Source organism: Gavia stellata, chromosome 27 (assembly GCF_030936135.1).
Source record: "Gavia stellata isolate bGavSte3 chromosome 27, bGavSte3.hap2, whole genome shotgun sequence".
In the NCBI taxonomy this organism is placed as follows: domain Eukaryota; kingdom Metazoa; phylum Chordata; class Aves; order Gaviiformes; family Gaviidae; genus Gavia; species Gavia stellata.
In genome coordinates this window covers 5637281-5664715 of record NC_082620.1, presented here as the reverse complement: position 1 = coordinate 5664715, position 27435 = coordinate 5637281, and the positions used below count along the sequence as shown (strand labels likewise).

Sequence of the window (27435 nt, the reverse complement as noted above, 5' to 3'; positions counted from 1 at the left end):
TCAAACCTTGCATGTAAACTTTGTTGGATACCTTCTAAAAAAAAAAAAAAAGTACAATGTAATACATAGATATTCAAGTACAAAGAGCTCCTGGATTGTTTTGTTTGCACCAGTGAAAGAACGAAAATAAAGATTTTGTTAATATGTTTGGTTTGCAGCCTCTTTAGGGAACAAAGGTTAAGAATTTGGAGCCTCAGGTAAAAACATCTGGATTTGCTGCTGACCTTATATGTGCTAAAGGATCTGGCCTAAGAGGCTGGAAAACGATAGCACTGAGACTCTGTCCCCTGTTGTTTGTGTCTTGGTCTTGCTGCAGCTCTGGAGGGGGGAAGAGAGAGGTTGCAGCCCACACTGGCATTGCTCTGATCACTGGAGTGTTATGGCTGTACTGGAGTTTGGCTTGTAGTGAATTTTCCTCCTTCCCTCCCTGCCTAGATAGTCATAGGCAGCATTTAGTGTGAGTCCAGTGATGTCCAGAGGGGAGGGAGGAAAGGACGCAGCCCTGTAAGAGGAATCTAGAGCATCCTTTCCAGGAAAGACGCTGGTAAACACAAGCCATTGGGCATATCTGCTGGCAGTACATTTCTTGATTCCACCTGCCAAGGTGTCAGGCTCATAATATTGCAGGTCACCACCATGGTTTGGAGCCAGCACTGGCAGGAAAGAATTTTTTGCATAAAGTGGAAAGAACATCCCATTCTGCCCAGATCTGGATATTTTCCTCCATCTCTGTCAGATAACTCTGATCTTGCAGAAAGACAATCCTATGAGCACGGCTATTGCTACCAACCTTATATACCACAATGGGGCACGTCTCATGCATCTTTGCAGACTTCAGAGCTCAGTGGGGGAAGGTTTGGCTTAACAGCTATTCTCAGGGATCAGCGGATCCTCAGAGTGACCAGCCTGAGGGCTCTGGTAAAAGGGAAAATGATCAAGCTAATGCAGCCAAGAACCAGCCCTTTTCTTTGGTCTTTGAGTGACTGCTCCAGCAGAACACCCAGTCCCTTTTATCCGAGGGAGCCTGACCAGCTTTTTGTTCTTCCTTTTATTTTCAGGGGGGGCAATGCCCTGCCCTAGCCAGGGCTCCCCGAGGCAGGGCAGCCGCAGGGCACGCTCCTTACACGGCACACACGCTGCTCCTCCGGGTCCGCAGAGGCTGTCGCTTTTGTGCTTTGCCCCCATCCTCAGATTTAGGGGAGAAGTTTGAACTCTGGACCTGCCAGGACATGGGAACCAGCCTTTCGCAGAGCAGGGCCCTTCCCTTTGCTTCGTACGCCCCAGGCTCCTCACCCTGGAGGGAAGCCCAGCGAGAAAAGAGCCCGGGGGCTTTTCCGTGCCTGGCTATGGAGACCTTCCCTCAGGCCTGGTAAAACTGCTGGCTGGGTCCTGGGGAGGCGTGCGGGGTGCCCAGCTCCTTCTCCTCGGCTTCCCACAGGTTGTCATAGCTGAAGTCGCTCTGGAAGCTCTGGAGCTCGGCATAGTCATGGTAGGCTGCGGAGTCGCGGTGTGAGCCGCTGGCCTCTGGCAGGTCGTAAGTGCCGAAATTCCCATCTACAGAAAACCAGACCAAAGCGCTCAGAGAACTCACGAGAAGCCCAGTGGCTGCAGTCTCATTTGCCAGCAGAGAGAACGCACAAGGGTCAGCAAAATCGCAACCCAGAGGCAACTAGATCTGGGCAAAGCGGTGGAAGCTGCAAGCGTGCCACAGAACAAACCACAAGCCCCCACGCGTGACGGGTGACCAGAGCTGGTGGGCAGCGAGTGGCAGCCAAGGCAATGGCTTCCAACAGACAGACGCAGGCAAGGGGCATGGTGACAGACTCAGGCCCACCACGGTGAAGCAGGAGGAAGGAATGGCATGCGTGAGTCCCCACGCTCCATCTCAGCCCTGCTTTGAACGACGCTTATGGAGACAGACACCAGCGAGGCGGGGTGGGCTGCAGCACCCAAGCAACCTCCCACGAGTCTCACCTGGTGGCTGCAATGAAGGGCCCAGACATTCCTCTCGAAGAGAAGAGACCTGAAAAGAAAGAGACACACTGATGAGGATGACTTAGCACCGCAGTCTTGGGATACCGCCCACCAGGAATCAGCTCTCTGTTGGTTCCCCCATCCCTGCTCCCCAGGATGCACCCTGTCACAGAGCAAAGGGCTCAGAGCCCTGCAGTGACCGACCACTCTTCCGGCCCGGAGAAAGGCAAGCTGCGACCCCCTGCACCCCCGTGTATTCTCCTGCAGCCTGCACAGTGTGGGGCACTAGGACTGCATTTACAAACTTACCTCTTCAAGATAAGAAGCATCAGCCGGAGGCCGCAGCTGGAGACGGCATGAGGTGCCGGGCATGCTGTAACTCGGAGCCGCAGGCACCTCTCTGCAGTGACTGCTGGGCAGGGGCTGGCAGCTCCTCTTCTGCAGAGAGAGATGCTGGGGTACCGGGAGGGCTGGGCATCCGTCTGCCTGTGCTGAACCTGTCTGTCCGTGACACTGCAGGAACTTAACCAAAACAAACTCTAGATTTGATACCTGAAACAGAGAGTTGGGGAACACCGACTTGCTGCTTCCCACCTGTAAGCCAGCCCTGCTATGAACAGACTCAGGCAAACCAAGGTTTTCTGCCTGCCGTGCAAATTCTACTACGTTCCAATCCTGAAAGCCTTAGATGGGAAAGGAAGAATGGCTGCGGGTCCCTCGCAATGACTGCAGAGGTAGTGCAAGTTGGCCAGATGTGAAGGTAGTAGGATGAAACCTACTGCAGCTCAGGGGACAAGGAAGGACAGAGAGCAGTCAGGAAGAACCCTCCGAGGGAAGGGAGGACTTCAGCAGCATGGGGGATGCCAGCCACAGATTCAGAAATAGTCTTTTCCCAAGAGAAGTGCGAAACTAAAAATGTAGCCTTGAACAGGCACTCAGTTATCACAGCTGGAATTTTTGGGGGTGGATAAAGTGGTCTCCGTGTCTGACTCATCTCTAGTTTCTGTAGACTGGATCACATCTCAGTCTCTGCCTTTGTTCTGCGGTTTCTGGCTCTTCCTGGGATTGCTGTGACGCTGGCATCCAGTGATAAGACAGGGGAAACCTGTTCCCCTCTGACTCTGTCCTGGCTTGAAAAAACAGAGAACTATGCTGTGCCCTGCCCCACCCCGAAATGCAGGCCTCCCGTTTCCACATCCCGCTCGGGCTCAGGCAGACGGCAGGAAAAGAAATGGCCCAAGGCACGACTTCTGGAGCCAAGAGCCTGTGTGCTGAGTCAGGGCCCTAACCAGCAGCAAACGCGCAGGGTACCTCTTCCAGGAAGCTGGAGCCGGCCACGCTGCGAGCGCTGGGGGAGCTGGGCGTATAGGGGTCAGCGTACAAGGGGGAGCGGGGCATGGCCGGCTTCTCCAGGGAGCTGGAAGCTGTCGAGGGCTGACTTCCCACCAAGCTCCATCTGTTCAGCTAAAAGGCAGAATTGAAACAGGAACATGACATGCCGTTCCCTAATTCATCCCCAGGAGGGATCGGAGTGGGGAATCTCCCTGCAGTTCAAGTCCCAAATGCCGCTCAGCCGTGAGGGATGGCGGGGCTGACTCCTGGCTGGAGCCGGCTGTGCTGACAAGGGGACTTCCCTGGGCGTAAGGCGGATGCACACTCATTGAGGCTGAGGGGAGGGAAACGTGGCATCACACACTAAACCGGTGATGGACACATGCTGGAAACCCCTCAGAAGAAGAGGCTGTCTCCTATGAAGTAATAACATTCCTACTTGCAGAGCACTGGTGCTCGTGTGGCCTCAGGAATTAGTGCCCAGCATCTCAGGGCTCCAAGAGACCTTTTCTTCCATGTGCTGTGTTTAACCTCACCTCCCATGGGCCATTTGCAAATGGAAACGGGTTTCATGCCTGACCTAGAGCACCTGCCAGGACAGCTATTCCTGCAAGTAGCATTGTAAGGAAAATGCGAACCGTGCACCAGTTCCTCTGCTGCTCGAGCCCTCCCAGGCGGGAGGGCAGCCCCACCGCGTCCCAGCCCCCTTACATTGCTCAGGTCCAGGTGTGGTGGGCGAGCTGCAGGGTGATGCTGCGAGCTGTGCGTGGAGTACGGCTCGTTGTACACCGAGGACAGAAGCTCGCCGTTGGGGTTTTCAGGAATAAGGCTGCAGATGGTCCTCTCCGTGTCCTGGCTGGGCAGCTGCTGGCCACAAGGCCCACATTTGCCCTTGGACTTTCTGGCGCTGCCCCCCCTCCGCAGGTCCTGTGTGGCCAGCCCTGTGCTTGGCCAGCTGGCCTGTGCCAGGCACTGAAACAAGAAGACAAACCCCGGTGCTGGCTCTCCTCAGGCCAGCCCTAGGTTCACAGACCCACCTGCAGCCAATGCAAGGTGCTCCCCTGCTAGGGCCACGGCTGCGGGCATCGCGCGCGCTCATGCATCGGCATGGTCCAGCGGGCGAGCCCGTGCCCCACGCACTCCTCCCCATGCACGCACACACCCCTGGACGTACAAATGCTGCACAGGTCAGAGCAAAAGCCTGCCTAGCCCATCACCTCCACCCACCCGCAGGCTTTTGCTTTGGGATTTCCTGACCTTTGAACAGTCCCGTTTGCCCTTCTGCAATCTGTATAAACAATCCTTATGCAGAGTGGAGTATTGGGATGGGACCCTTCAGCAGACTTTTCCTTTATCAGCAATGACAATGCTGAGCCAGGACAAATACAGGCTCCCGGCATGGATTTGCTATGCTGCAGAGCAAACACTGACCACCCAAGCTCAGCCCATCTGGGCATTTGGATAGACTGCTCTGCTCAAAGGCAGTGTCTGTCCCCACATGTGTCCCAGGATTTTGGGAGGGGTTCACTTACATGGAGAGGCTGGGAATAGCCAGGGGAGACGGGGTCTTCGAGCACCCTGCTCTCAGGCATCAGCGAGAAGGACTGTCCATCAGGAAGAGAGCCGCTGTTCTGGGAGAGGTGTGTTAAGGTGGCCACTCTCCCTCCCGACGCCCAGGAGTTTGTACGGCAATCAGAAGTGAGCGATCCTCTCCCGCTGCCGGCAAACTAGATGGGGGAGAAGAACAGCACATAGGAACAGCCCTCCACCTGGCTGCAGGCACAGCCCTCCCCAGCCCCATCTCCCGCCGGAGCGTCGCTGGGCCAGCCCAGCCCTCCGTGCCCGCACGCCGGGGCCAGACCTGGGCCGGGGCTGTGCCCGCATGGCGAGAGCCGTGCCCGGTGCGGCGGGGTGTGCTGCCCTCTAGGGCTGAGAGGGCGGCTGAGTCCTGCTTGCAGGGGTGAACGAGGAGGGCTCGCAGTGGGGAGAAGGGTGCTCAGGCACCCTGAGCCCATCCGGGCTGCAGTGCTGGCAGGGTGGGTCTCCCCTTCCTTGCAAGACCCCGCTAATGTCCTTGTGCCAATGCCTCACCGCACAACACCGTCACAGTCTATGGCCAGGGGTCTGCTTTTGAAGGAATTTAATATAATATATGCCTACATAATGTAATATAGGGCTTCAAAACAATTTGCAGGGATCAGCAACTTCACGACAGCCTTTGAGCGGGGGACTTGAAGCAACGTCTGTTGTGTCACAAGAGTACTCACACATGGCCAGAGATAGGACAGACGGGAGTCCTGGGAGACATCTACTGATGACCATGCAAACCCACAACATCTGTTACCTGGCCGGGGTGTGGCAGCTTTGATCCCGAGAAACTCTCTGATCCGGAGAGGGAGGAGTCGGCGTTTCGAAACTGCGCTGTTTTGAGACAGTAGAGCCACTCCTGGTAATCGTCATAGCTGCGGCAGATCACCCGGATCGAATTGATTAGTCGGCCTGTAAAAACATCACTCACTGCTGTTACTGGCTTTGATCGACAGTCCGCGTTGCTTCCTTCAGAAACCCGCAGGAATCCCTTTGCTCCATCCCTCCCCATGCTCTCCCGGGGTCGGGAGATCCTGACACCGGCGCAGGGACAATGGGAACGCTCCGCCTTCGATGCTGACCATTTGCACCTGGCTGAATGTAGGACGGGGGCAAACACAGGCCAGATCTAAATGAGGGGGAACCTGTGCAGCTGTGCTGTGACAGGCGCACCCCCGGGTGCAAGCAATGCCATGGCTCGCAGCCTCTCCCCGCCAGCAAAGCCAGGCCCTGCAGCGCAGCCAGGGCACAGATGATCTGAGATTTCAAAGTAGTTCAGTTCATAGAGCTTGGGGGCCACCGTGAGCGAGCACAGCCAGAAAGACGGCCACAGCAGCTTAACCAAACCAGCCCAACCCCAAAGACCTCCGTGGCTGCTGCCAGCACACCCCTCGGCATGCCGGACACGCACCTTCTATTAAAAAGGAGGTTTTCTCGTTCTCTTCAAAAAGCACTTGGATGGCGTTGAGTGGCAGCTCGCCCTGTCGAGAGAGAAGCAGGCTTAGGACCGCACAGCTGAGCACAGCTCACAGTCCGTGCCGTACGGCAGACAGGCGAAGCGGGGAGGACAACCCGGCTGCCCCTGCCTGCTTGAGGGCTGGAGCCTCTGCAGGCACCTCGCCGGCGAAACTCCGCTTCTACAGGGGCCTTCCCGTCAGGAAGCCAAGAGGCTTTAGGAGCCTACTGCAAAGTTTTGCCATCTTAGCTGCGAGCACGAGGAGGGGAGCCCCCAGCGCAGGGCCGGCGGCGAGGACGGGGCGAGGCTGGCAGGAGCCTGGCTGCTTTTCGTGCGGCGTGGGGAGAAGGTGCAGCCCGGCCCCGCTGGCAATCCCCTTGGGGTCGAGGAAGGGCAAGCTCAGTGCCTAAATCCCCTAGGCTAGGTCTGCAGGAGACGAGAGGCACCCAAGCTGCTGCTAATCTGGGTGAGGACTTGGGTACCTCTATACTCTCATAGGTGTGGGGCACAGGCACACTGGAGAACTCCGTCTCCAGCAGATTGACTCAGCCTTGCCCCAGTAAACTCACCCCCCCTGCTCACAGTATTCTCTCCAACCACCAGCCTTATTGGAGGAACGAAGCCTCTGAAGCCAGTGTGACTGCACGACCCATTTCTGTAAGTGTTGTTCTTACAAAGTCCTTCCCGAGATCTGAGCTCGGAAAAACACTCCTTCCCCTCTAGCCCTGTTTTCAACAGTTTCCCATAGTTTAATGGCTGACTTTGCCAGAATATTTTTCAAACATGGTCCTGAACCAGGTTTTAGTTGCTGGATTGGGACTTCCAGCCTTGCAAACAGGAATTCCCACAATCCATACCCTGCAAAGTCTTACAAAGACAGGGTTGAGCCCTGCCAATGCCAGCTGGTGAAACGTGAGCTCTCGTACTATACAGCACAGTTGTGAAGGCCACTCCTGGGATCGGAGTGGGGTTTGCCCCGGCAGGCACTGCATGTATGTTCCTATTAGCAGGGAGCTGAGGCAGAGAAGCTAAAGCAGCCTGCCCCTGGAAAAACTGGAGTTAGAGGATACCATGTGCTATTGCTCCTAAGTGCAATAGTGCCTTTGCATGCACATCCACCACCGTCCTCTCCGCCATCACCCCGGTGTCCCTTGGCCATCCCCGCGTCTGCCCCGGGCGTTGGTCTGTGCCAGGCCCAGCTCTCCCGTGAGCTCTGTGGGATGGGCAGGAACAGGCAGCATCCAGATCTCTTCCGCTCCTGCAGCTGCGCTCCATCCTCAGCCCAGCATCAGAGCCCGGCTCTGCTGCCAAATGTCCTCTAAGTGTCATCGTTGACAGTTTAATTCTCTGTGATGGTCAACAGAAGGGCCAAGGGTTTGTCAACACTGAATTAGGATCCCTTTCCTTGGGATCTCCTCTTTCCTTGGGGCTCCCCAAGCTGAATTTTCCTTACACAAATGGAACAAGAACAGTCCTGGGGGAGCAGCTGAAGCACATTTTGCACTGGAACCATCTCACAGATGAGCTCATTGCTTTGCTTCTCATCTCTTTCTCTGAGCAGGGGGAAACTGAGTGACACATCGTTTCTTTGTTCCTTAAGCCCCTGTTCACCTCACCTGGATGTCACCCTAACCCCGTCTGTAGGCACGGAGCGCTAGGCAGGGGCAGCTGGTGGCAATGGCCCTGGGAGCAGCTCCTGGCAGGGATGGCTAACACAGGGTCTGGGGAGCACTCAGGAAACGAAGGTCCCACCTCATGCTGCTCTCCCCCATGCCCGTCAGCGGAGGACGCACAGAAAGCAGGAGCAAAGCCCTGTCATTTAGCCGAAGGTCCCCTCAAAAGATGTTGTCGGCTAGGATTCATTTGCCTAAGTTTACGGGCCACAAAATAAGGTGTCTAGCAGAAACCCTTCATCGTGTCCTCACTGCAAAGCTGTCCCAGCTGCACAGGCTCTGGGGAATGTGGTCGACGTGACAGCTTTGCCACAAGGAAACGTGGAGCTCAGCCGGGCGTCCGTGGTTTGTGCTGGCCAGCTGCCTCTCTGCAATAGCCTGTGGGCACACGCAGGCTTCTGTGGTATTTCTCCTGCACCAAAAGTGATTTATGGGCTGAGCAGTGCAGGAAGGCTGACCTTGAGAAGGAAAGCTCATGCAATGCTCGTGCTGTAAGAAATGGACTTTGACGCTTCAGCTGGCGCAGGTGCTGCGAGGCTGCGTGTGGAGGGGGACAGTGCCGCCTGCTCCTGCCGCTCCTCAGCTCGCCGGCACATTCCAGCTAGCCCTCCTGCCACCGAGGACGACCGCGTAGGGCTTCCCCAGGCTCTCTAAGGCAACAGCCCCTGTCTGTGGGAGGGGGCTGAAACACCCGGGGGCTGGAGTCCCACCTAGGGAAGCACAGCAGCATCCCGCAAATAACATGCACGTTGGCTGCAGAGAGCCCCTCCGTCCTGCCCCAGGCACGGCGTGAACCTGCCCCCCCACCCCAGCAGCTCCCCCCTTGCTGATTTATGCCTCGCCCAGGGCCTTTTCCCACCAGTGGTGAGCCAGAGCCTGCTGCTTTGGGTGAGCCCCGTCCCGGCAGGCTCAGCCCCTGCCTTCCCCTTCCCTGTCCCACACACAAACTTGGCAGCGGCAGCTCCTGTGGTTTGTATGAAACTGAAGAACAAAAGGGCCAGGCTATTCCTTCACACACAAATTGTAGGGCTCAGCGTCTGCTCGCAGGGAAGGGAAGTTAATTTGCAGAAGCCCTGGGAGAAGGCTCCTGTGCCCTGACATGCCTGTGGAAAATCAGGTTCCCACTGCAGTGTCACAGGCTGGTGAATCACCTCCCGCCTGCACTCGGCTGCACAGAGCCCTGCCATTACCCCAGCGAGCGAGACGCCCGGGGACCAACGCTCATGCACCGTGGGAAGGGAACGTTGCACGGACAGGACAGACAAATCTGGTTTAAGGTTTCAAAAGAGATGAGTTAATCTGAGAGCCCAGCCCAAGGCCCCCTTACGTGGTGCCCCGTTCCCAGGAGCTGCAAACAACACATTCCCGAAAACAGGCTCTGTCTGAGGTGTGTCACACAAGCCACCAGCTGCTGGAAAACACCCTCCGCTGTTGCACTGGGGATGGAGGAGAGCTCTCGCTGGCATACATTCCTCCTCACACCCCTTCCCGTTGCAGGCACAGCCATCTCCTCTGGCCAGGGAGATGCTCTATGCAGGTCTTCCCAGGGGTAGCCCTTGAATTAAAAGCAGCCTGCATGGCTCGGGGCCTGAGGTGGACGTGGCGAAATCATGTGAAGAAGGACCCCAGTGAGTTCACACTGAATTTCACAAGCCCTCAATCTCTGCAGGGTTTCCTTGTCACTGGCTCCTCTCTCAGTGACTAAGAAGGATGCTGCTCCTCTGGAGGAGCAGCTCAGCTCCGCTCCTCCATGTGCTGGTGGTGCTGCACGTGCAGGTTCAGAGACAGTTCAGCGCTTTTTTTTGGCATATTTGTTCTAGTGCGGTAAAACAGGGCCAGAAAGCACAGGGCTGTTTAACAGCCATCGCAATGATGTCTAAGATGGATGTTGGCAATCAAGTTGCCACTGCCTGTCTGTGCTGAGGCTCCCAGCATCGCTCCTACAAGCAAAGACACACCAGTGGACTAGAGAAGCCCTTCTCACACCCCCTGGGGCACTCAGGCCCCCACGTCCTCGTTGGCCCTTCCGCTGGCATGCCCAGACATTGCTCAGGGCCCTTGCTCCACGGAGGGAAAGAGCAGCGAACGCAGTACACCAGCAGCAGCCTCTCCTCTCCGCCCGCCAGCCAGCTCACTGCCTTTGCCCTTCCCCACGAGCATCAGATGTGCTGCCGGGATGCTACCTGCTTCCAAGTGGTCCCAAAGAGCGGGGCCTGGGAAGCCAAGCCCCCCCGGGGGCACTCTCTGGGGCTGTTCCAGCTCCTGTCTCAAGCAAGCGAGCCAGGCTTTCCGCCAGCGTAACCACACAGAAACATGCCAGCCTCCCTCCTCCCAGAGACTCAGATTCCTTGGCAGCCAGCTCCTTTCCCCCCAGGCTTTTGTAGGAGGGCAAGGTGTTTCTCATGGGAAGATAGCTTGCAACACCCCTCTGCCTGCTCACCTGCCAGCTGGCAAGGGAGCGGCGTGGAGGGAAAGCCCTTGCCAACACGAGGAGCACAAGGGAACCCAGGTGGAGGGAAGCAACGAGCCAAAGAAGTGCTGAAATAGCCGCTGTGGATGGGCGAGAGAGAGCGGGAAGGTGCTCCAAAATGAACTTACCTTAAAACAGAGACTGTTGCGCTCTTCAGATACTATCACCAGTGTGGACGGGTAAAGCACCAACAGCCGGTCATGCTGCTCCTTGGAAAGTAAAGAGGAAGAAGGGTCCCTGTGAACAGCCAGACGGGGCTCGGGTCTGGAGAGCCCTTTACTTTCTCTCTCTGACAGCAGCCTGAGGCAAGGGCTCTGGAAACAGCCGAGCTGCTTCCCTGCAACTGGGCTCCACAGGAGATTCCTGCCAGCTCCAGCTGCCAGCCCTGTCCTGCAAATGCTTATGCACATGCTGTCCTCAAGCACCACTGCTGGGCCACAGGAGCAGTTAACAAATCTTTATCCATTTACCGGGAAGTGGGTAAAATAACCCTTCAGGGACCCGTTGGATTAGTGGCAGCAGGTAGGCAGGAGTCTGTGCTAGTCACTCCATCCACTGCCTCTTCTGAGCCACGCTGACAGGAGGCTGCTCCCCAGAGCTGTGTCCTACCTGGAAAGGCAGATGCTGCAGCTTCACTTTGGAAACACAGAGGACATCGCCTAGGGATTCCCGCTGGGTCCCTCTCCACTCCTGGACAGGCATGTTCTGCACGGACCACCGCAGCTCCTCCTTCCCCATGGAGCTCTGCTTCCAGTCGTTCTAGGGACAGGAGCAAAGTGAGAAGCAGGGTAGACATGTCCTCCCCTGAGAGCTGAGCTAGCGTGTGGCCCATCTCAGGACACTTTTCAAGTGTGGCAGAAGCAGGGAAGAGTAAATAAATCTGTGCAGGAGCCAGTTTTCCAGCTGGGACTGAATAATCATTCTTGGTACCTAGCATCATCTGTACATCGCCTTTCAAAGGGGAATACCTCTGTTTTACAAATGGGGAGATGGAGACAGGGAGGGAAGTAAAACACCCCACAGAGACTGGAAGAGAAGACAGGTCTCTTGAATCCGGTCCTGTTTTCTAAGCCCCAGTCCCAGTCTCCTCCTCCAAATATTTCGTAAACCCTGGATAATTGCACAAGCAGCCAACTGTGTGAGAATTTCTCTGAACCAGACCCAAACCTCTGACCCTTCCGGGGCTGTGGCAGTGGCACCTCTGGGTCGCAGGTCTCCCTTTCAATACACACACCCCGCCAGGCCCTCTTGCAAAGCCTTTCTTTGTACACCCTCCCCTCGGAGGAGACTGCACAAAAGGCAAGCTCCAAAATTAGAAGCCGTGTGCACACACACACACAGCAGAAATGCAGCAAGCTGTTGTCAGGTCTCAGCAGCACAGAGCGCCTTTGGGGTTTCCATTCAGACTGAAATCCCACATTCACTCCGGCGCTGCTTGCACAGACCTAAGACCCTAAGGCCATCTGAAGACAAATACAGGGTTCCTCCATGGGCAGAGGAGTTCCCAGGCAAGAACATGTCTGTCAAGTGAGGGGAATTAGCATGTCTATCCACGGTTATTTTAGGGGTGGTGGAATAACTAAAGGAAGTGAGAGCTGTGAGGCGTATTGCCCAGGGCCAGCTCTAGGCACTGGCAAACAGGCAGCTGCCTCTGGCAGCAAGCAGCCGGGGCCACACACGGGCCCTTGCTACGCTGCCGCCCCGGCCAGCGCTCTGGCAAGGCTGGTAGGTGCTGCTGGTGGAGAGGGGTCAATCGCCACACGGCAGAAGGGCTGAATTACAGACCATGCACAGCCCCGGCAGCTGCTGGAAGTGGTACGAGTGGCACCGAAACCCCTGTGCACCATGCCAGAGGGGCAGCTCCCTGACTGATGTAGCGAAGCACTCAAGCAACTGACCTGGAAAAAGGGGATTAGGCCAGGAGTTAACCCCACACCTCCTTCCAACATTTTGAAAGAGCAGCAAGCACAGCAAGGGGCATTTGGAATTGGACCCAGAGCCCCTCTCCCTTCCCATCCCCAGCTCTCTGCTCAAGCTCTCCAGCCCGAAGAAGGTGCCCAGAGCCCCATGGGGCACTCAGGATTCTGGAAGAGGAAGGTGTTAGGTGAGCGCCTGGAAGTGTGGCGAAAATGGCTGAGAGAGGCTGGCTGCAGCGATTATCCCTCCCACTGAACGCAGCAGGAGCAGTGCAGCACCCACCCAACCGGCCCAGCTTCCCCGGTCACTCAGCTCTGAGCCCACAGCGTGGGCAACGGCTGCACCCCTCGCCGTCCCGAGTCACTAACCTGAGAGAGGAAGGGCAAGCCAAGGCTTCCGCCGTTCAGCTGGATCTGTTTCTCCAGGTGATAAAGCCACTGCTTCAGCTCTGACTCAGTAGGGCAGAACACGATAAGGGGATTCAGCAGAGGACCTAGGCATGTGAGACAGAAGATGAGCTGAGCAGATAAGGGCACCAATTGCAGCATCAACAAGTAATCAGCTGGCCGGAGCTGTTACGCGCGGCACATCACTCCATGGGTTGCCTGTGAGTGCGTTGCTCTGTTGACATCATGCTCCAGTCCTTCCTGCCACCACCTTGAGGACATTGCCTCCCGTGCTGGGAAGCTCCCCGGCAGGGACTGCTCCAGCACCTCCTCACCGCCTGCTCATGCAGCCACATCTAGCTCTGACCACTTTTCAGTCCAAAACCAGGCCAAGAACAGAAATCAAAGACAGTAAAAAAGTCAAGTTTGAAATCAACAGACAGATTTCAGCTTCAAAAGTCCCCAGCAGTTTGTGAAAAACATCTCTGCCGGCAGAGACTATCACAATGTGCTGCTGCAGACAGCCTAACTCAATGCAAAAGTTTCATGTTATTTCTTAGTTTCACTTTGGCACCCAGTATGTAGAACATCGGTAGCGTTCTGACACTATTTATTTATTGCTTCACCAAATCTGTGCCAGACAAGCTGAAGCTGCTCTCAGACATACCCTAGAAGGGAGGAACAGCCCTATATCTTGTTGATTTTAATGCTTCCAGCTATCATTCACTTAGTAGCACAAGCAAAAAAGTCTCACACGCCCTCTGCTACTCACTACAGACATAACCTAGTGACGTTAATAATAATTTCTGGCAGGCTGCAGAATGTATGTTACGATTAATAATTTACCAGTGATCTCATATTAAACCATACTTGGTGCATGCTCAGTAAGATCCGGCTTTGCGGGACTTGGAAGTATTCAGATAAGCGAGTGCATTGGATAAGCATGATACTTTGCCCTTCTGTGGAGTCTTTCATCCCATAATTCCTGCATTATTTATGAACAACAGTTAATTAAGACTTTGAAACACCTCTGTCTGTCAAGAAATGCATTAATACAGACAGAGCAGAGGTGGGGAAACTGAGGCAGAGACTCCCTGAGTGACTTCCCGTAAGTGACTCCGTTCAGACCCAGTACAGTAATTAGGTGTCAAGCATTACTGGGCATCCAAGTGTCTATCATAGAATCATAGAATCATTTAGGTTGGAAAAGACCTTTAAGACCATCAAGTCCAACCGTAAACCTAACACTAAGTCCACCACTAAACCGTGTCCTTAAGCGCCTCACCCACACGTCTTTTAAATACCTCCAGGGATGGTGACCCAACCACTTCCCTGCATCCTGTTCCAAGGCTTGACAACCCTCTCGGTGAAGAAGTTTTTCCTAATATCCAACCTAAACCTCCCCTGGTGCAACTTAAGGCCGTTTCGTCTCCTCCTATGTACCACTGTGGCTCTGGAGCTCTCGTTTCCTCATGCCTTGGCTTCCCTGTCTTTGCAATGGAGATAAAGTGATTCCCCAGGAGAGTATAAAGGTGCTAGCTTTATCTAGATATTCTGGCAGCTCTGCATACTTCTCCGGGCATCCAGGCCCTTATACAAACAGCAGGAATCTTTCTGGTAGGGCATGACCCGTAACACAGCACTGCTTGCGCTGCCACCTCCTCTAAGGCCAGCCTTTCGGATGTATCCTGAGGGCTCTTCGTGTTGCCACATCTAAACAGGGCCCGAAAGGAAGAGAAAATGAGAAGAGAAACTCCTGCCTAAGCCTCAAGCCTGAGACATGCCTGAAGCTCACGCAAGGAGCTGCTGGGGAGGCTGCGAAGCCTGAAAGCCTGCTTCTAATTCAGTTGCTGCCGTGCTGGCATTTCCCTCAGCCCCAAGGGCATGTTTGCAGCAGGGCCATGACACAGCCATGCTGAGCAACCTGTGCTGGCCCTCGTGCTCTTTTCTTCTGCCCTGTCCTTCCTCTTTCCTTGCGAACGCTTCCAGAGGAAAATTGGAGGCAAGAAAGCCCCTTCCCGGAGCTGCAGCAGTTTATTCCCACCCAAATCTCTCTGTCTGCAGACACTAAAAAGCTGCAACATGTGCAGGTGAGGCAGAGGTAACTCAAGGAGCTCAACAACTTCATCAGCATCAGAGGTTGTGCAAGAGATGGACCATAAAGCCGAGGTGATGGCCAGCTGCCAGCCACTTCTCCGTGCCGCTGCACCGAGGGACAGCTCTGCACGCTGCCGGGCTCCGTTCTCGTGCTCCACCTCCACGCTTCCAATGATCATGCCGGCATCTTCTGAGGTACTGACCTACCCTAAAAAGTGCAGTTCATGGGGAACTACTGACGCCACGGGATTTCACAAGAGAATGTGTTCGTGTCTTTTGTGTCTCAGAGTCATGAGACAAAAGAATTCCACCCTGACCCTGTGTGTGGCCATGGACAAGGCTTTTATCCCCTCCGTGCCTTGATTTCTCCACCTCTAGCAGAAAAAGAAAACTGCTCCACTGATCTCCCAGCAATCCTAAATATCGCTACCTCCCTGGTTTCTTCATCTCACCGCTTCCTGACACATACAGCACTCTCTGTCAGAAAGGCCTTGGCTTGTTCTTTGCCTAAGCAGGACACAAACCCAACAAAGCTTGAGGCAATTTTCCACCCAGCCACACTCCTGCGTGTTTTAATACAAGCAGAACAAGTCCACCCACCCCAGTGCAGACGCCTGGGAGAAGTTTTCCTTCATTCTACAGACTCCCAAAAGGGTTGGAGAGCCCTGCCTAGTACAGCGCGACAAGACCACAACTCAGCAGGCTTAAAATTGATGGGTCATTCATACCAGCTCCTTTTTATAATTCATGTGATTTTTTTTGTTTCAGTGGCCATTGTATAACTTTCTCTCTCACAGAGGACACCAGAGTACATAGACAGTGGGCCTAGGACACAAATGAGCTTTCTTGGCTCTGTATCGTTACTGGGTTATTTACTTACTTCTGTGTACTTCATGCTTTAACTACTACTCTTGGGGGCTTGCGACTGCTGTAATTCAGCAATGACTAAGCCCAAAGAAGCCTCCAGCCAAGCTGCAGACAGGTTGTTATCCCAGGAAAACTTTTATAAAGCAAGATCGCCCAGAGAAAAGTTTAAAAAGCTTGTGGAGGCAGAAGTGCTGGCGAGGGAAGAGTTGGTGAAGTGACATTGGGTCCTGGCAGCACCAGCCTGGCATTATCGGTAGAGGCAACTCGCCTCTCGGCACTGTTCCGCATCCTCTGTACTTGAGCAGTGCCATACATCAGCACGCACCGTGCTCTACCCGTGCCTGCTCGGAGTCACTCCCTGGCCTCGGGGTTTATACAGCGACGAGAGGTGGGAGAAGGAGTTTTATTCCATTCCGTCGTTCAAACGTGGTGCACAAAGAGCAAATGACTGGGCAGAGGTGGGAACTGTCACCATGCGTCCTGAGTACTAACCACCTGGAGCATAGGACCATCCTTCCTCCGCGCTCCCTATCCAGTCCCCTCCCTGCCTGCAGCCCTGGGCATCACTGTGCGGGTGTTTAGGAGCAGGGAAGCCTTGGAGGGAAGGATGCAAATGCCGGGAGGAAGAGCTTCAGCTCTCTGCAACCTCTTTCCACACTGTGGTTCTTCTCTGGGACTAGGTCAGAGCAGGTCAAAGAGCAGAGACGGTCGTGATTCATATACCCTCTGTTCTCTGCTCAAAGCAAACGAAGAGGCACCAACCTGCAATGCGGAAAGCGTGATCCTCCTGCCCAGTGCTCTTCCCAGTCTCAATTTCACACACATTCAGCTCTTTCAAAGGCAGCAGTCCCTGCATAAGAAGAACACACCATTATTTTGGGGACAGCCCACACGCAGGCTCTGCAATTAATGTCCCTTTGCCACAGGAGACTGGAAGTCCAGACTCGGCACCAATGGGTTGCTGTGGCTCACAACGTTAGACTGCAAAACGTTGCTTTGAGGGGTAACATTCGGGTCCTTGACCCAGCACACTCCCCAGAGGAAGCAGGTTCAGCAGCTCCCTGGGCTCCGTAGGACCAGCGCTGCAGTAATCAGCTGCCATGCTGGCAAGAAGACTCTCTTTATATTCCAAGTCTTTCAGTTTTAAGAGAAACCTCAAAAAAACATTGCTGGTTTAACACAAGAAAGCCAAAAGATGGAAATGACCATAAAGCAAAATTTATCTGTCCGGTTTCTATACTCCAGTTCATCAGAGTCCCACTATAACAAAGCAGAGGAACAGATGACAAGTTTGTGCTCCCTGTCTTGGGCTTTTTAAACAAGGACTGCGAAAGATGCTAATTGCTGTAATGTCTAGGGGCCAGTACTGGTACATTAATTCCTTTTCAATTCCTCTAGAATTAATAATCTAAGGAACTGTTTATAAAGTAGATGGGCGACTTTGTAATATTGTTTGTATTCTGACGTGTGTCTTTCCAGTTGAAGGCTGGTTTGCTGGATGACTCGAGATTGTATAGGCATATGGCATTAACCTCAAGTCACCTAGAAGAAAATAAATAATTTGTAAAAGGAACGAATTTTATGAACATCTACAAAACAGCCATGCTCAGTTTTAGTTACGCACTCATGTAGAGGGAGAGCACATTCAGGGCTTCCTTTTTGTTCGGCTGTGATTTTTTGGCTGCATGTGCAAAACAGCCTATTGTTTGTAATTCACCAGCATCATCAAGTTAAAAGATTGATGAATCGTTTGCCAGGATGGCTCCCCAAGGCTGCCCTCAGGTTTTTCTTTCCACCCTCTCCCACATGCCTCTCTCTCTGCCCTGCAGATAAAGAACTCCCCCTTGGATCAGAAGCCAGGGCCAAGCCCACCATTTGCACCGAGGCCAGTGGGATTTTGAGCGATAGGAGCTCTGACCCTTACCAAGGCACAGCTCTCTGTGCTTGGTGCTCTACACAAAGATAAGTCCAGGTAGCCTAAACGCCTCCCATCCTTGGTCCTGCCTGCCAGCCCTGCACAAGCCCCTATCCCACCTCTGTGGGGTCCTTTATCTCTCCCCACAGACAAGGCCAAGGACCCAGGTGAAACTGAGGTTGTCTGGGTACAGTCACAGAATCACACAGAATCACAGAATCACTAAGGTTGGAAAAGACCTGTAGGATCATCAAGTCCAACCATCAACTAACACCACCATGCCCATTAAACCACGTCCCACAATGCCTCGTCCACACGTTCCTTGAACAGTCCTTAGGAAGAAATGCTCTCTTCCCCCAGGAGCTTGGCATCCATGGGAAGGGACTTGCTGAGGTCGCCTAGGGGAGGCTAGCGGCAGCCCCAGGAGCAGAGCCCCCTGCCCTGTCCTGTCCCATCTGCCCAGTGCCCCCAGCTTGGCCATACTGCCCAACTCCCCAGTGCTTGCCCCGGCGTGTCCAGGAGATGCCCTACCTGGTAGGTGAGTCCATTGGAGCCCATAGACTGGAAGTACAGGTAAGACTGGAACAGCTCCAAGAAGCAGTCATTCACCTCCTGCAGAAAAGAGACATTTTGGGGTTTATCGCAGGACGCCTTCCTCCTCCCAGCTTCCCTCTGCATCTCAGACTGCACAGAAAAGCCAGCGGCCGCTTATCCAAGGGCCACCACTGCATCTCTGCTGGGGGATCTGCTGTCAGCCCGGCAGCTGAGCACGGAAGCATGGCTCAGGTCCCCGTTGGGATGGGAGCCGGTGGGCGCCAGCCGGTACCCATGCACCGCACGGCAGCAGAAGTCCCTGGGCCACGCAGTAGCCCGAGGAAGTCCCCGTGAGTCACGTTTCCCAGAATTACGCTTTACTTCCCAGCCCTGCAGAGTCACTCCGCACCTGGGAAGAGAAACACCCACAAACAGGTGCCGCAGCTTACCTGGCAGTGCTGGAACTTAAACTTGACCTTGGAGTAATAGATCATTTTCCCCAGATTCCTGACAATCGTTTTCCTTCGTCCCTTCTTGAACAGGCTGGGGAACCTCTGGTCCAAGTTTTCTTTCTGGTTTTCCTGGTTCTGAATATTCTGTACCAAGGATTGAGGAAAACCAAATCAGAGCCGGTGGGAGGTGGGGGCCTGATGTCTGGAAGAGACGTTCCCAGAACATCTTCCCAGACGGGTTTCCTCGGAAAGGCACCCTGGGCAGGTGCCCGGGCCGGGTTGTTTGTTGTTGGGTCTCCATGCCAGCGTGGAGCTGGGGTTCGGTTACTGCTGGGAGGCTGTCCTCCCTAGGCAGGGGGAGATACTGACCTAAAGGGAGGTTTTCTGGGTTGGGAAAGAGGGGGTGCCGAAGCACATCCTACATTTAGGGTCTCCCAACCCCATGGACGACCTCCTGCCACCCTAATCAAATTCACCGCAACAAGGAGCGATCAAGGCTAAGCAAACACAGTTTGCCTTCCACTGGGGTTAGCGGAAAGGTTTTCTTTGCTCTAGTTCCACCGCGATTCCTCAGCTCTCCCATCTGCTCAGATCCCTCGGTTTCTCTAGGTGGAGCCTGTTGTTTCAGGCACCCAGACACTTTTGAGGCAGAGTCCCACAGCCATAAAAGCAGCTGCAAGGCACGGAGCCGGGAAGCTGCTCGTTGTCAGTGCAAAAGGCTAAGGGAAGCCAGCAAGCACTGGGGGAGAGCAAGGGCTGACGTGAGAGGGAGATAGCACTCAGCGCTGGGGGGATTCCCTTATTTCCTGCATTCTGGTTATATGGAAATTCTTCCTTCCGTGCAATGGCACAAACCCACACCCCTACGGCACTCCACTGCTCACCGCCCAGAGCTGCTGTTGCACTGTCTGAATACTGCATAAATCCCCGGGGTGAAAAGCTCTCCCTGCAGTTTCTCTGGGAAGAACGTTATTATTTCTGGGGGTTGGTTGATTTCCTCGGGGAGAAGGGAAGGGCTGTATCCCAGCGAGGCCACGGACACCACTGATTCCCCGCAAGTCTACAACCCACTTGCACATCTGAGTCTTAAATGTCAGCTTTGTTAGACACGTCCCAGACTCTGGGATATTCATTCCCAAGCAAAAGAGAAAGGGAGGCGGGAGACGCAAGGTTTGCCCTGCTGCCCAGTCGCCAGGCTGTGAGGCCACCTTGGTGGGACCCCACTCCGAGCACCGGCGGCTGCGTTTCCTGGGGATACTTCCAGCGAGGGCACGGCCACGCTGGAGCTGGCAGGCAGGGTGTAGTGGTGGCATGTGGCTCCCCGGGGGCTTATACACTTCTGTCCAAACAGCATTTCCAGGAATGAGCAGGGAGCGGGCTGCCGGGGCTCAGCGGGGATCCAGTGACAGCCTGTCACCCCGCAGAGCCAGGGGCTTCCAGCAGCCAGCGCTTCCCCGCCGTCCAACCTGTCTGGCCCGCGTGTGCCCGCTCCCAGCGCGCCGTGCCAGGGAGACAGCTGCGTAAGCCCCGTGATAAATGACGAGCCAGCAGAGCTAACCAGATCTGTCTTGCTGGGGCCTCCATGACTCACCCCTCCGGCATGAGGTTAACCCCTCTCCGAACCATGCCAGGGGCATGGCAGCACTCAGGCCAGAGGGAGCTGGTGAACCAGTAACAGGAACCTAACGCTGTCGGGACCCTTTCACCCGCAAGGCTTGGGGTTCCTTCCAGGGCCCCACTGAATTTCGATGACTCTGTTTAGGACACAAGTTAACCCCTTCTCTGCTCAACGTCTCCCTCCAGCTTTTCCAGCCGGCTCCACGCAGTACCCGTGAACACGTACCCAGGTCCTCCCCCGGAGGTGGGAACCTGCTGGCTGCCAATTAATGGTCTCACTGAGAGGCAATTAAGCGTAGGAAAAGATTACATTTGTGCTACAAGCCGCTGTCAGAACAAAGAGCAACTGATCACCTGACAGCTGTGGCAGCAAAAACAAAACACTGCTTGGATAAGGGCAGCCACCAGCAACAGGGAGGAGGGAGAGGATAAAGTAATGAAATTACGGACACAGCGATAAGCAGCAACGCCGGCTACCAGCTGCCTGGGCGATGCTGCTGCCTGGGACACGGCAGCCAAATTCCCCAGTAATAAGTAAGGCTCCAACAAGCAAAAGCAACCTGGGAGCTGGGAATCCAGCACTAGTTTTGGCAAAGAGTTCAGCCTACCCGCCAGCTTCCATAGGGATCCTCCCCGGGGCCGGGAAGGAAAGGGAGAACTTCCACTGCCACTGTTCATGTGGCAAGAAGCAAATTAAACAGAGTACCTCCCTCTCCCAAACAAGCATCTAGCAACCCCAGCTTGGGTTTGCAGCAAGCTTGAGAAGACAGACGGATTTAGTGGCTAAGCATGGGGGCATCTCCAAGACCACGGACAAAATGGGATCACGTCACTGAAATCTCCTGGCACCCTTTCAGCTGCCGGCCCCCACGCAGCGGGCCCCGTCCGCCCGTGCTACACCGGTCTTTCAAGCCCCAGCAGTCTTATCACTCATGATCAGGTATTGTGGTTGCACAGGAAGAAGTGGGACTGTTCGGGTCTTTTGGGGTTTTGTTTTTCTTTTACCAGGCAGATCTCTCCTGTTTTTTTCCAGCAATTTTATGTCCTTCACTGGGGTGCCACCGTTAAACCCAAAATGAATACAACATTTGCATACGTGCAAGGAGAACTGCCCTCACGGCTTTCCACAGGTTACTGCCCACATCTCAGGAGAGCAGCCGCAGGAAGCTGGACATCCTTAAATCCCACAGCTCGCACAAGTCCTCGGCAAAAGCAAGCACAGCCTGCTTGTGCTGCACCAGGGGCAGCAGTGACTCCCACCTCCCACCCGCTGCTTTTCCTTCTAACACTGTCCAGGAGGGTCACAACCCCGGTCCCTGTTTTTCCTGCTGGGGACCTGAAGTTCAGGGAAGAGCCGTGACTTGGCCTGTCCACGGGCCAGGGGCAGAGCCCGGTTCCCAGGCAGCGTGCAGGCAATGGCACGGCGGAGCGGGCTGGCCGGTGGCATGGGCAGACAAAGTGGCCACAGCTGCCACCTCCAATTCTGTGGTTTTCTCTGCGAGGCCACTTATGCCGGGTGGCACAGAGGTGGCATCAGACACCATCCTGCCCTGGCCGCAGAGGGAGCCTGGGGGACTGGGCAGGAGCTCATCTGTTTTGTCCGTCTGCAATTTCTGTGCTTTCCTTGTCCCCCACGGGGAGAAGCAGGCTGACTAGGGTTGGCTCAGGCTTTCTCACTCAGAACAAAAACCCTTTCTCAGGTTGATGGTGCTTCCCATAAACGCCTGATCATTTGTCTAGGTACAACAGCAGTTTCCCGGGATGCAGAGGACTTGCCTAAGCCCAAGCTCTGGAGAAAACAGCTCTTGCTGAATTTCAGATGCCTCTGGGCTCAGACCCACATCCCTGCCCTCTCCGAGACAGGTTTATAGCCACCAGCATGACCTGTACCTGGCCATCCCCCAAAAAGCAGCACCCCATGATGTCCTGCGAGGGTCAGGGACCAGAGCTGTCACAGCTTCCTCCACAAGCATCGCTTACCTCCCTGGCCCATGCACCCCCCAAAACCATGGGGATGCCTCAGGATGCAGCCAAAATGAAATGAACCAGCATTTGTCATCCCTCTGACCCCCCCCAGCCGGCTCTTTACTCCCCTGGCTGGGTGGCAAGCGCTCTCCTCCCCCAGCCCCATCCCGATTAGCAGCGATTCCGTTAGCTCAGCCATCTCACTGGCTTTGAGGCAGTGCAGATCATTGGGAACCTGGTTTCTCTCAGGGTTTGGCAAAGCAGCGGGTCTCTGGCAGTGCAAGTGCCCTGACATGTTCCCTCGCTCCCTCCCTCCCTCTCAGATGCCTCATCCTACAGGTAGAGCCAGTTAATAATTAATCTGCCTCAGCCCCTGCAGACCCCAGTGACTCCCAGCTGATTCACTAACCCTGGCAGCAGGGAGAGCTCAGCCTTGCAAGGCTGGTGCCCCGGGGCTCTGAAAGCTGCTGTTTAACGATAAAAGAAGCAAATGAGAAGCACCGCTCTTCTGGCACATCCTCCCCCCTCGCTTTTGCTTAGGCTTCGCAGAAGTCGTAACTGGGAAGTGTGGGAAACAGGGCAGAAGGGTGGTGGGAGCAAAAGGCGCCGGGTTTGTGTGCCAGCTGCCCGTGGCAGGGTCCCGTGGTGGCCTGGTTTTCAGGGATGTCACTTGTCCCGGTCCCAAACTGCCTGCCATGCCCAGCGGTTTGGTGACCCCATCTCCTCTGAGATTGCATTGGAAGAGTCCAGTGCTGATGGCTCCTCTTTAACCTGGCCCCGCAGCACCGCGTCACTTCCCGCTCTCGGAGGTGTTTCTCCTGAAAAGACGGGAGTGGGAACGGGACTAAGCCAAGGCTTTCTCCAGGCCACACAAGAAGCTTGTGGCTGAGCAGGGAGTTTGAATCCCATCTGCCCCAGGCGAGGGTAACATCTAAACAACTGCTCCACCCTCCTTCCTTCCCTGAAGAGATCCCACACTCTCTCGTGCTCCCGAATGAATAATCTCTCGGTGACCTCTGTTCTGTCAGCCTGCAGGATTCATTTTCCAGGATCCGCTAACATGAAAGCTCTATCTGCTTCCCCAGGGGAAGTGACCAGGATCTGTCTGGAGCCTGGTCCCGTCAAATGCTGCCCAACCCTTCTGGATGCCAGCTGAGTCCCGCAGGGAAGAATGCCCACGCCACATCCCATTACCCTCATTCACAAATAACGGGCAGGACTGTGGAACAGCCCCAGTTCTGCTGCGCTTCCCACCTGCACAGTTCAGGACACGTTCCCCAAGAGAAAGGACGGCACTCACCCACAGCCACCTCACAAGCCAGGAGTAGGATCCCAGTCCTGCTCCCTTCTCAGGCTCACATGAGGAAAAGCAGAGGTCCTTTGGGTTGGAAAGGGCCAACCTGGGAGCAGCTGAATGGAAAGGGGGTGCAGGATCCCTGCTTGTGGGGAGCAGACATTTGAATTTCTGCAGCAACCCAAAGTACATTAGCAGGGCTGCTCAGAACTGGGTCCTGCAATACCCCAAGCCCTTGATAAGCACCTCATCACCTGTGAAACACACCTGATCAGCAGCTTGAAACCCAAGAGACAACATCCTGCTGCTGACCTTCTCTGAAATGACCTCTGTCTAGCTGTGAGTCTCTGCCTCAGTTTCCCCTTCCCCCATATCCGCGTAGCCTATTTGCCATGCAATGGGGGCGATGCCTGCACAGTACAGTCCAACAGGCCCCGAAGCTCGATCCACGTTCCTGGCCCACCCAAAGGGACCGAGCAAACATACTGGGGTTCATCGTTTCACCTCTGCTTTCCCTGAGCAGTGCCGGGAAATGGGCCATATGGCCACAAGGCTGGTACGTGCCTGGGACAGACCTGCCCTTCCTGATTACCTTCCCAAGGCTTATTGCTAATACGCTGCCTGCTCTGTCTCATTCCAGCATGGGAATGAATCATCCTACCTTTGAATGCTCGCTCTAATTTTCCCTTCCTTCACAGGCTACCCAGAAACAAAAGAACCAAGAGCAAAGGGGTGTGTGAGATATTCCCACCATGCTGCCTGCTTTGCTCTCACCACGACCCTCCCACCCCATCACACATGTTTTGGCTGATGGCAGGTCCCCTCGACACCTGCATGGGGACTCCGGAGCAGCCAGCTCTGCTGCTGTGAAGGGCGCAGGGCTCATCCCTTCCTGGGCTGCAGATGTGACCTGCAACTCCTTGAGACAGACCTGCTGCTACCCCCTGATCCAGACCCATCGTCCCTCTTATGCACAGTGCGGTCCTTGGGGTGGGTGGGAATAATCTCTGGGATCAGTGGGAAGGTGGGGGGGGGGGGGGGGTTGGATGTGTTTGTACTTGCCTTTCCTGGAATATACTGCAGGATTTTGTCTGTGGTCGTATCTCTCTCCCGCCCGCCTTCTATACCAAAAAAGCTGGGCAGTTTTTTCTTGCCATTTTGTCTACAGAGGGGAGAAAAAAAAAACAAAACACACATGCAAACACAGATCTAGGCTGATGCATAGTTGATTCTGCCCAGAAATAAGGAAGCCAGAAAGCTAAGTAAGCAATTTGTCACGGGCTTTCTAATCATCCCAGCCCAGCAAAGGGCTGATAAACAGCCTGGGAGAATTGTAATGGGGTTTGTGCTGCACTTGTTGGCATTTCTTTGCTTTTTTACATGGCTTTGCATAACCAAATGATCAGCTAGGCTCATCTGTGTCTCCAAATCAGCATGGGGACTGGATGTTCCATCGCAAAACACAAAGACCAAATCCAGTCCTGATGACTATCTCAAAGCCCCTAGTGTGGAGATGCATGTGTACACATACACCAACATATATTCGCAGACAGGTTTTATTTCTATCTTTGTGGTTTTCCTCTCTCTTTCTTTCCACTCCCAGCCAGGCCCCCAGCTTCCCCTCGCATGCACACCATTAACGAGCAGTTACCGATGCTGTTTAAGAAGCACCAGGACTGCTTTGCTGGGACTTCCCAGCAGTCGCTCTCTCTTTCAACCAGACTGCAGCGTTTAGTTCAGCAAAAACCAGGCTTATCTCCGCGGAGAGCCACGAGCGCGGGAAGCCGGGAGTCAGTGGGGACAGGAGGTGCTCTGGGGCTTGGCTGCTCCGCTGCAGCTACCTGATGTCAGTCCTCCGGGGTCCAAATTCCCCAAATGATCCCCTCTTTTACCCCACAGGAGCTCCACAGACTCCCACCGGTTTACTCCCGACTTATGGCAGCACGGGAGTCCATGGGCACAGTTTCAGCATCTCCTCTTGCCTAGAAATCCCTCAGCCTAGCAGGGTTTGTCTCAAAGCCCAGCACGTATGCTGAACCCAACGTAGATGGGGCTGGCAGGTTCGTGAAGAATCACGGTGGGTCCCAACAGAGCTCCTCTCCCACCCAGAGCGCTCAGGACGGGGAGGGCTCTGCTTCATGTGCGCTTAGGTACCGGCAGCAGCACTGTGACTGCTGATGGGAGCACGGGCAGCGGGAAAGGCAGCGCACCGGGAAGCTTGCTCCGCACTCCCTGGTAGGCTCTATTTTGGGACAGCCGTCCATCGCTGGGGTACCTGAACGCTGCCCTGGCCAGCCCAGCACCGAAGTCCCCAGAGGATTCCACGGAAGTTTTCTGTTGTGTCTTCCTTCAGGGTTACAAACCCAGATCAAATCATATGGGCAGAGCGTTGGGATTTGGGGCTTTCTCTCTAAAGTGAGAGGGGTGTGAACGTTGGTTTTTCACAACGCAGCACCGCAACTCTGGGCATCGCAAATAAAAAAAAGTCGCAAGTGAAAACAAGGAGCGTCAGGCGTTCTGCACCTTGCCCTGCCTGTCCCATAGAGCGGAGTTTTAATTTTGGAAATGAAATGAAATAAATCGTGTTTCTCCCGGGGGCTGTGTCGCCGGGATACTCCGCCGGCAGAGCCCTAGAATTCCTTCCCAGGCACCTGTGGCGAGCTGATCGCCTTTGGCTCTGCCCAGCACCCTGCGAAACCCCGCAGAAGCCCGGTTCTGCCGAGCGGGTCGGTAACTCCCGCTTCCCCGAGCGGGGCTCAGCTGCCAGCCCGGTTCTGCCTGGGGCATGGCACGGGGGCAGGCCGGCACCTCTTGAAAAGCAGTCCGAAGTCAAAGCAAGCGTACTTACTCTTTCTTCAGCGAAGGCTTCCTTCTGAAAGAGCCTCTGAGCCTCCCGGGTGCCTGAGGAACACAAGTTATGTTCCCCATGCCGGCAGCGGCTGGCAGCGCCCCGGCGCAGCGCGGAGCCGGGGCGGTTCGCGTGTGTCCGCGCGTCTCCCGCCGCCGCTCCCCTTCCGCCCGCCGTGACTCCTGTGGCTGTGGGCTGTGCGGGGCTCCCGGCCGAGGTTCCCCGCTCCTGCCCCTGCCCCGCTCCCCCGCCCCGTCGGGGCTGGCAGCGCCGGCGCTGGGAGGGGCGAACCAGGTGAGCGGCAGCGGCCGCGGGCCCCGCCGGCCCCGGGGGAGGGCGCGCAGGGCGGGCGGGGCCGCAGCCTCTGCCCCGCGGCGCGGGGGCATCCACCGCGGGCGGCCGGAGGGCTCGGCGGCGAGGCCGGCGGCGGGGGGGGTCCCTGCCGCCCCCCCGAGGGCCCCTCTCTCGGCCCGGCCCCGTCGCTTCTCCGTGGAAGCGTTTCGGGCTTGGGGGTCTCGCAAAAGGGGGCCCTCAAGGTGGGCGAACGTGTCTCTCCAACTGCCTGAAAGGGGGTTGTGGGGAGGGGGTGTTGGTCTCTTCTCCCAAGGGACAAGCGACAGGACAAAAGGAGAATGGCCTCAAGTTGCGCCAGGGGAGGTTCAGGCTGGATATTAGGAAAAATGTCTTTCCTGAGAGAGCGGTGAAGCACTGGCAGAGGCTGCCCAGGGAGGTGGTGGAGTCACCATCCCTGGAGGGGTTCAGGGAACGTGTGGCCGTGGCACTGCGGGACATGGTTTAGTGGGCATGGTGGGGTTGGGTTGGTGGTTGGACTTGGTGATCTTACAGGTCTTTTCCAACTTAGTGATTTCGTGATTAGACCTCATTTTCCCTGTGAAGAGGAATTAACCCCAGAACTGAAAACCCAGCAGTGCCTGGATGCAGCGAGCGACCGCAGCACATTAACATTTCTTACCAGCAACCAGGACAAAGCTGGAGCCCCTAAGAAATGCATCCAGAGCCTTTTTTCCAAAAGGAAACTGATCACTTTTCA

The 27435-nt window shown here is 55.3% G+C and overlaps 1 protein-coding gene across 1 annotated transcript; it reads right to left on the bottom strand.

The window, feature by feature from the left end:
• Nucleotides 1-1360: 1360 nt before the first annotated feature.
• PLEKHN1 (pleckstrin homology domain containing N1) lies at nucleotides 1361-26464 on the bottom strand. Its single transcript, XM_059829855.1, has 15 exons — nucleotides 26385-26464; nucleotides 24599-24698; nucleotides 18658-18804; nucleotides 18206-18286; nucleotides 16522-16609; nucleotides 12778-12902; nucleotides 11102-11251; nucleotides 10621-10701; nucleotides 6305-6374; nucleotides 5651-5805; nucleotides 4839-5033; nucleotides 4018-4278; nucleotides 2284-2496; nucleotides 1975-2023; nucleotides 1361-1554 (listed from the first exon to the last, which is right to left on the bottom strand). Exons 1-15 carry the CDS (start codon nucleotides 26462-26464, stop codon nucleotides 1361-1363), a joined length of 1989 nt encoding a protein of 662 aa, XP_059685838.1.
• Nucleotides 26465-27435: the final 971 nt, after the last annotated feature.

Coding starts and splice junctions, on each gene's coding strand:
- PLEKHN1 (XM_059829855.1), bottom strand. CDS start 26,464: ATGGGGAACATAACTTGTGTTCCTCAGGCACCCGGGAGGCTCAGAGGC. Junction 6,375..10,620: donor GCAACAGTCTCTGTTTTAAG/GTAAGTTCATTT, acceptor CTCTCTCGACAG/GGCGAGCTGCCACTCAACGC. Junction 5,806..6,304: donor AACCTCCTTTTTAATAGAAG/GTGCGTGTCCGG, acceptor ATGTTTTTACAG/GCCGACTAATCAATTCGATC.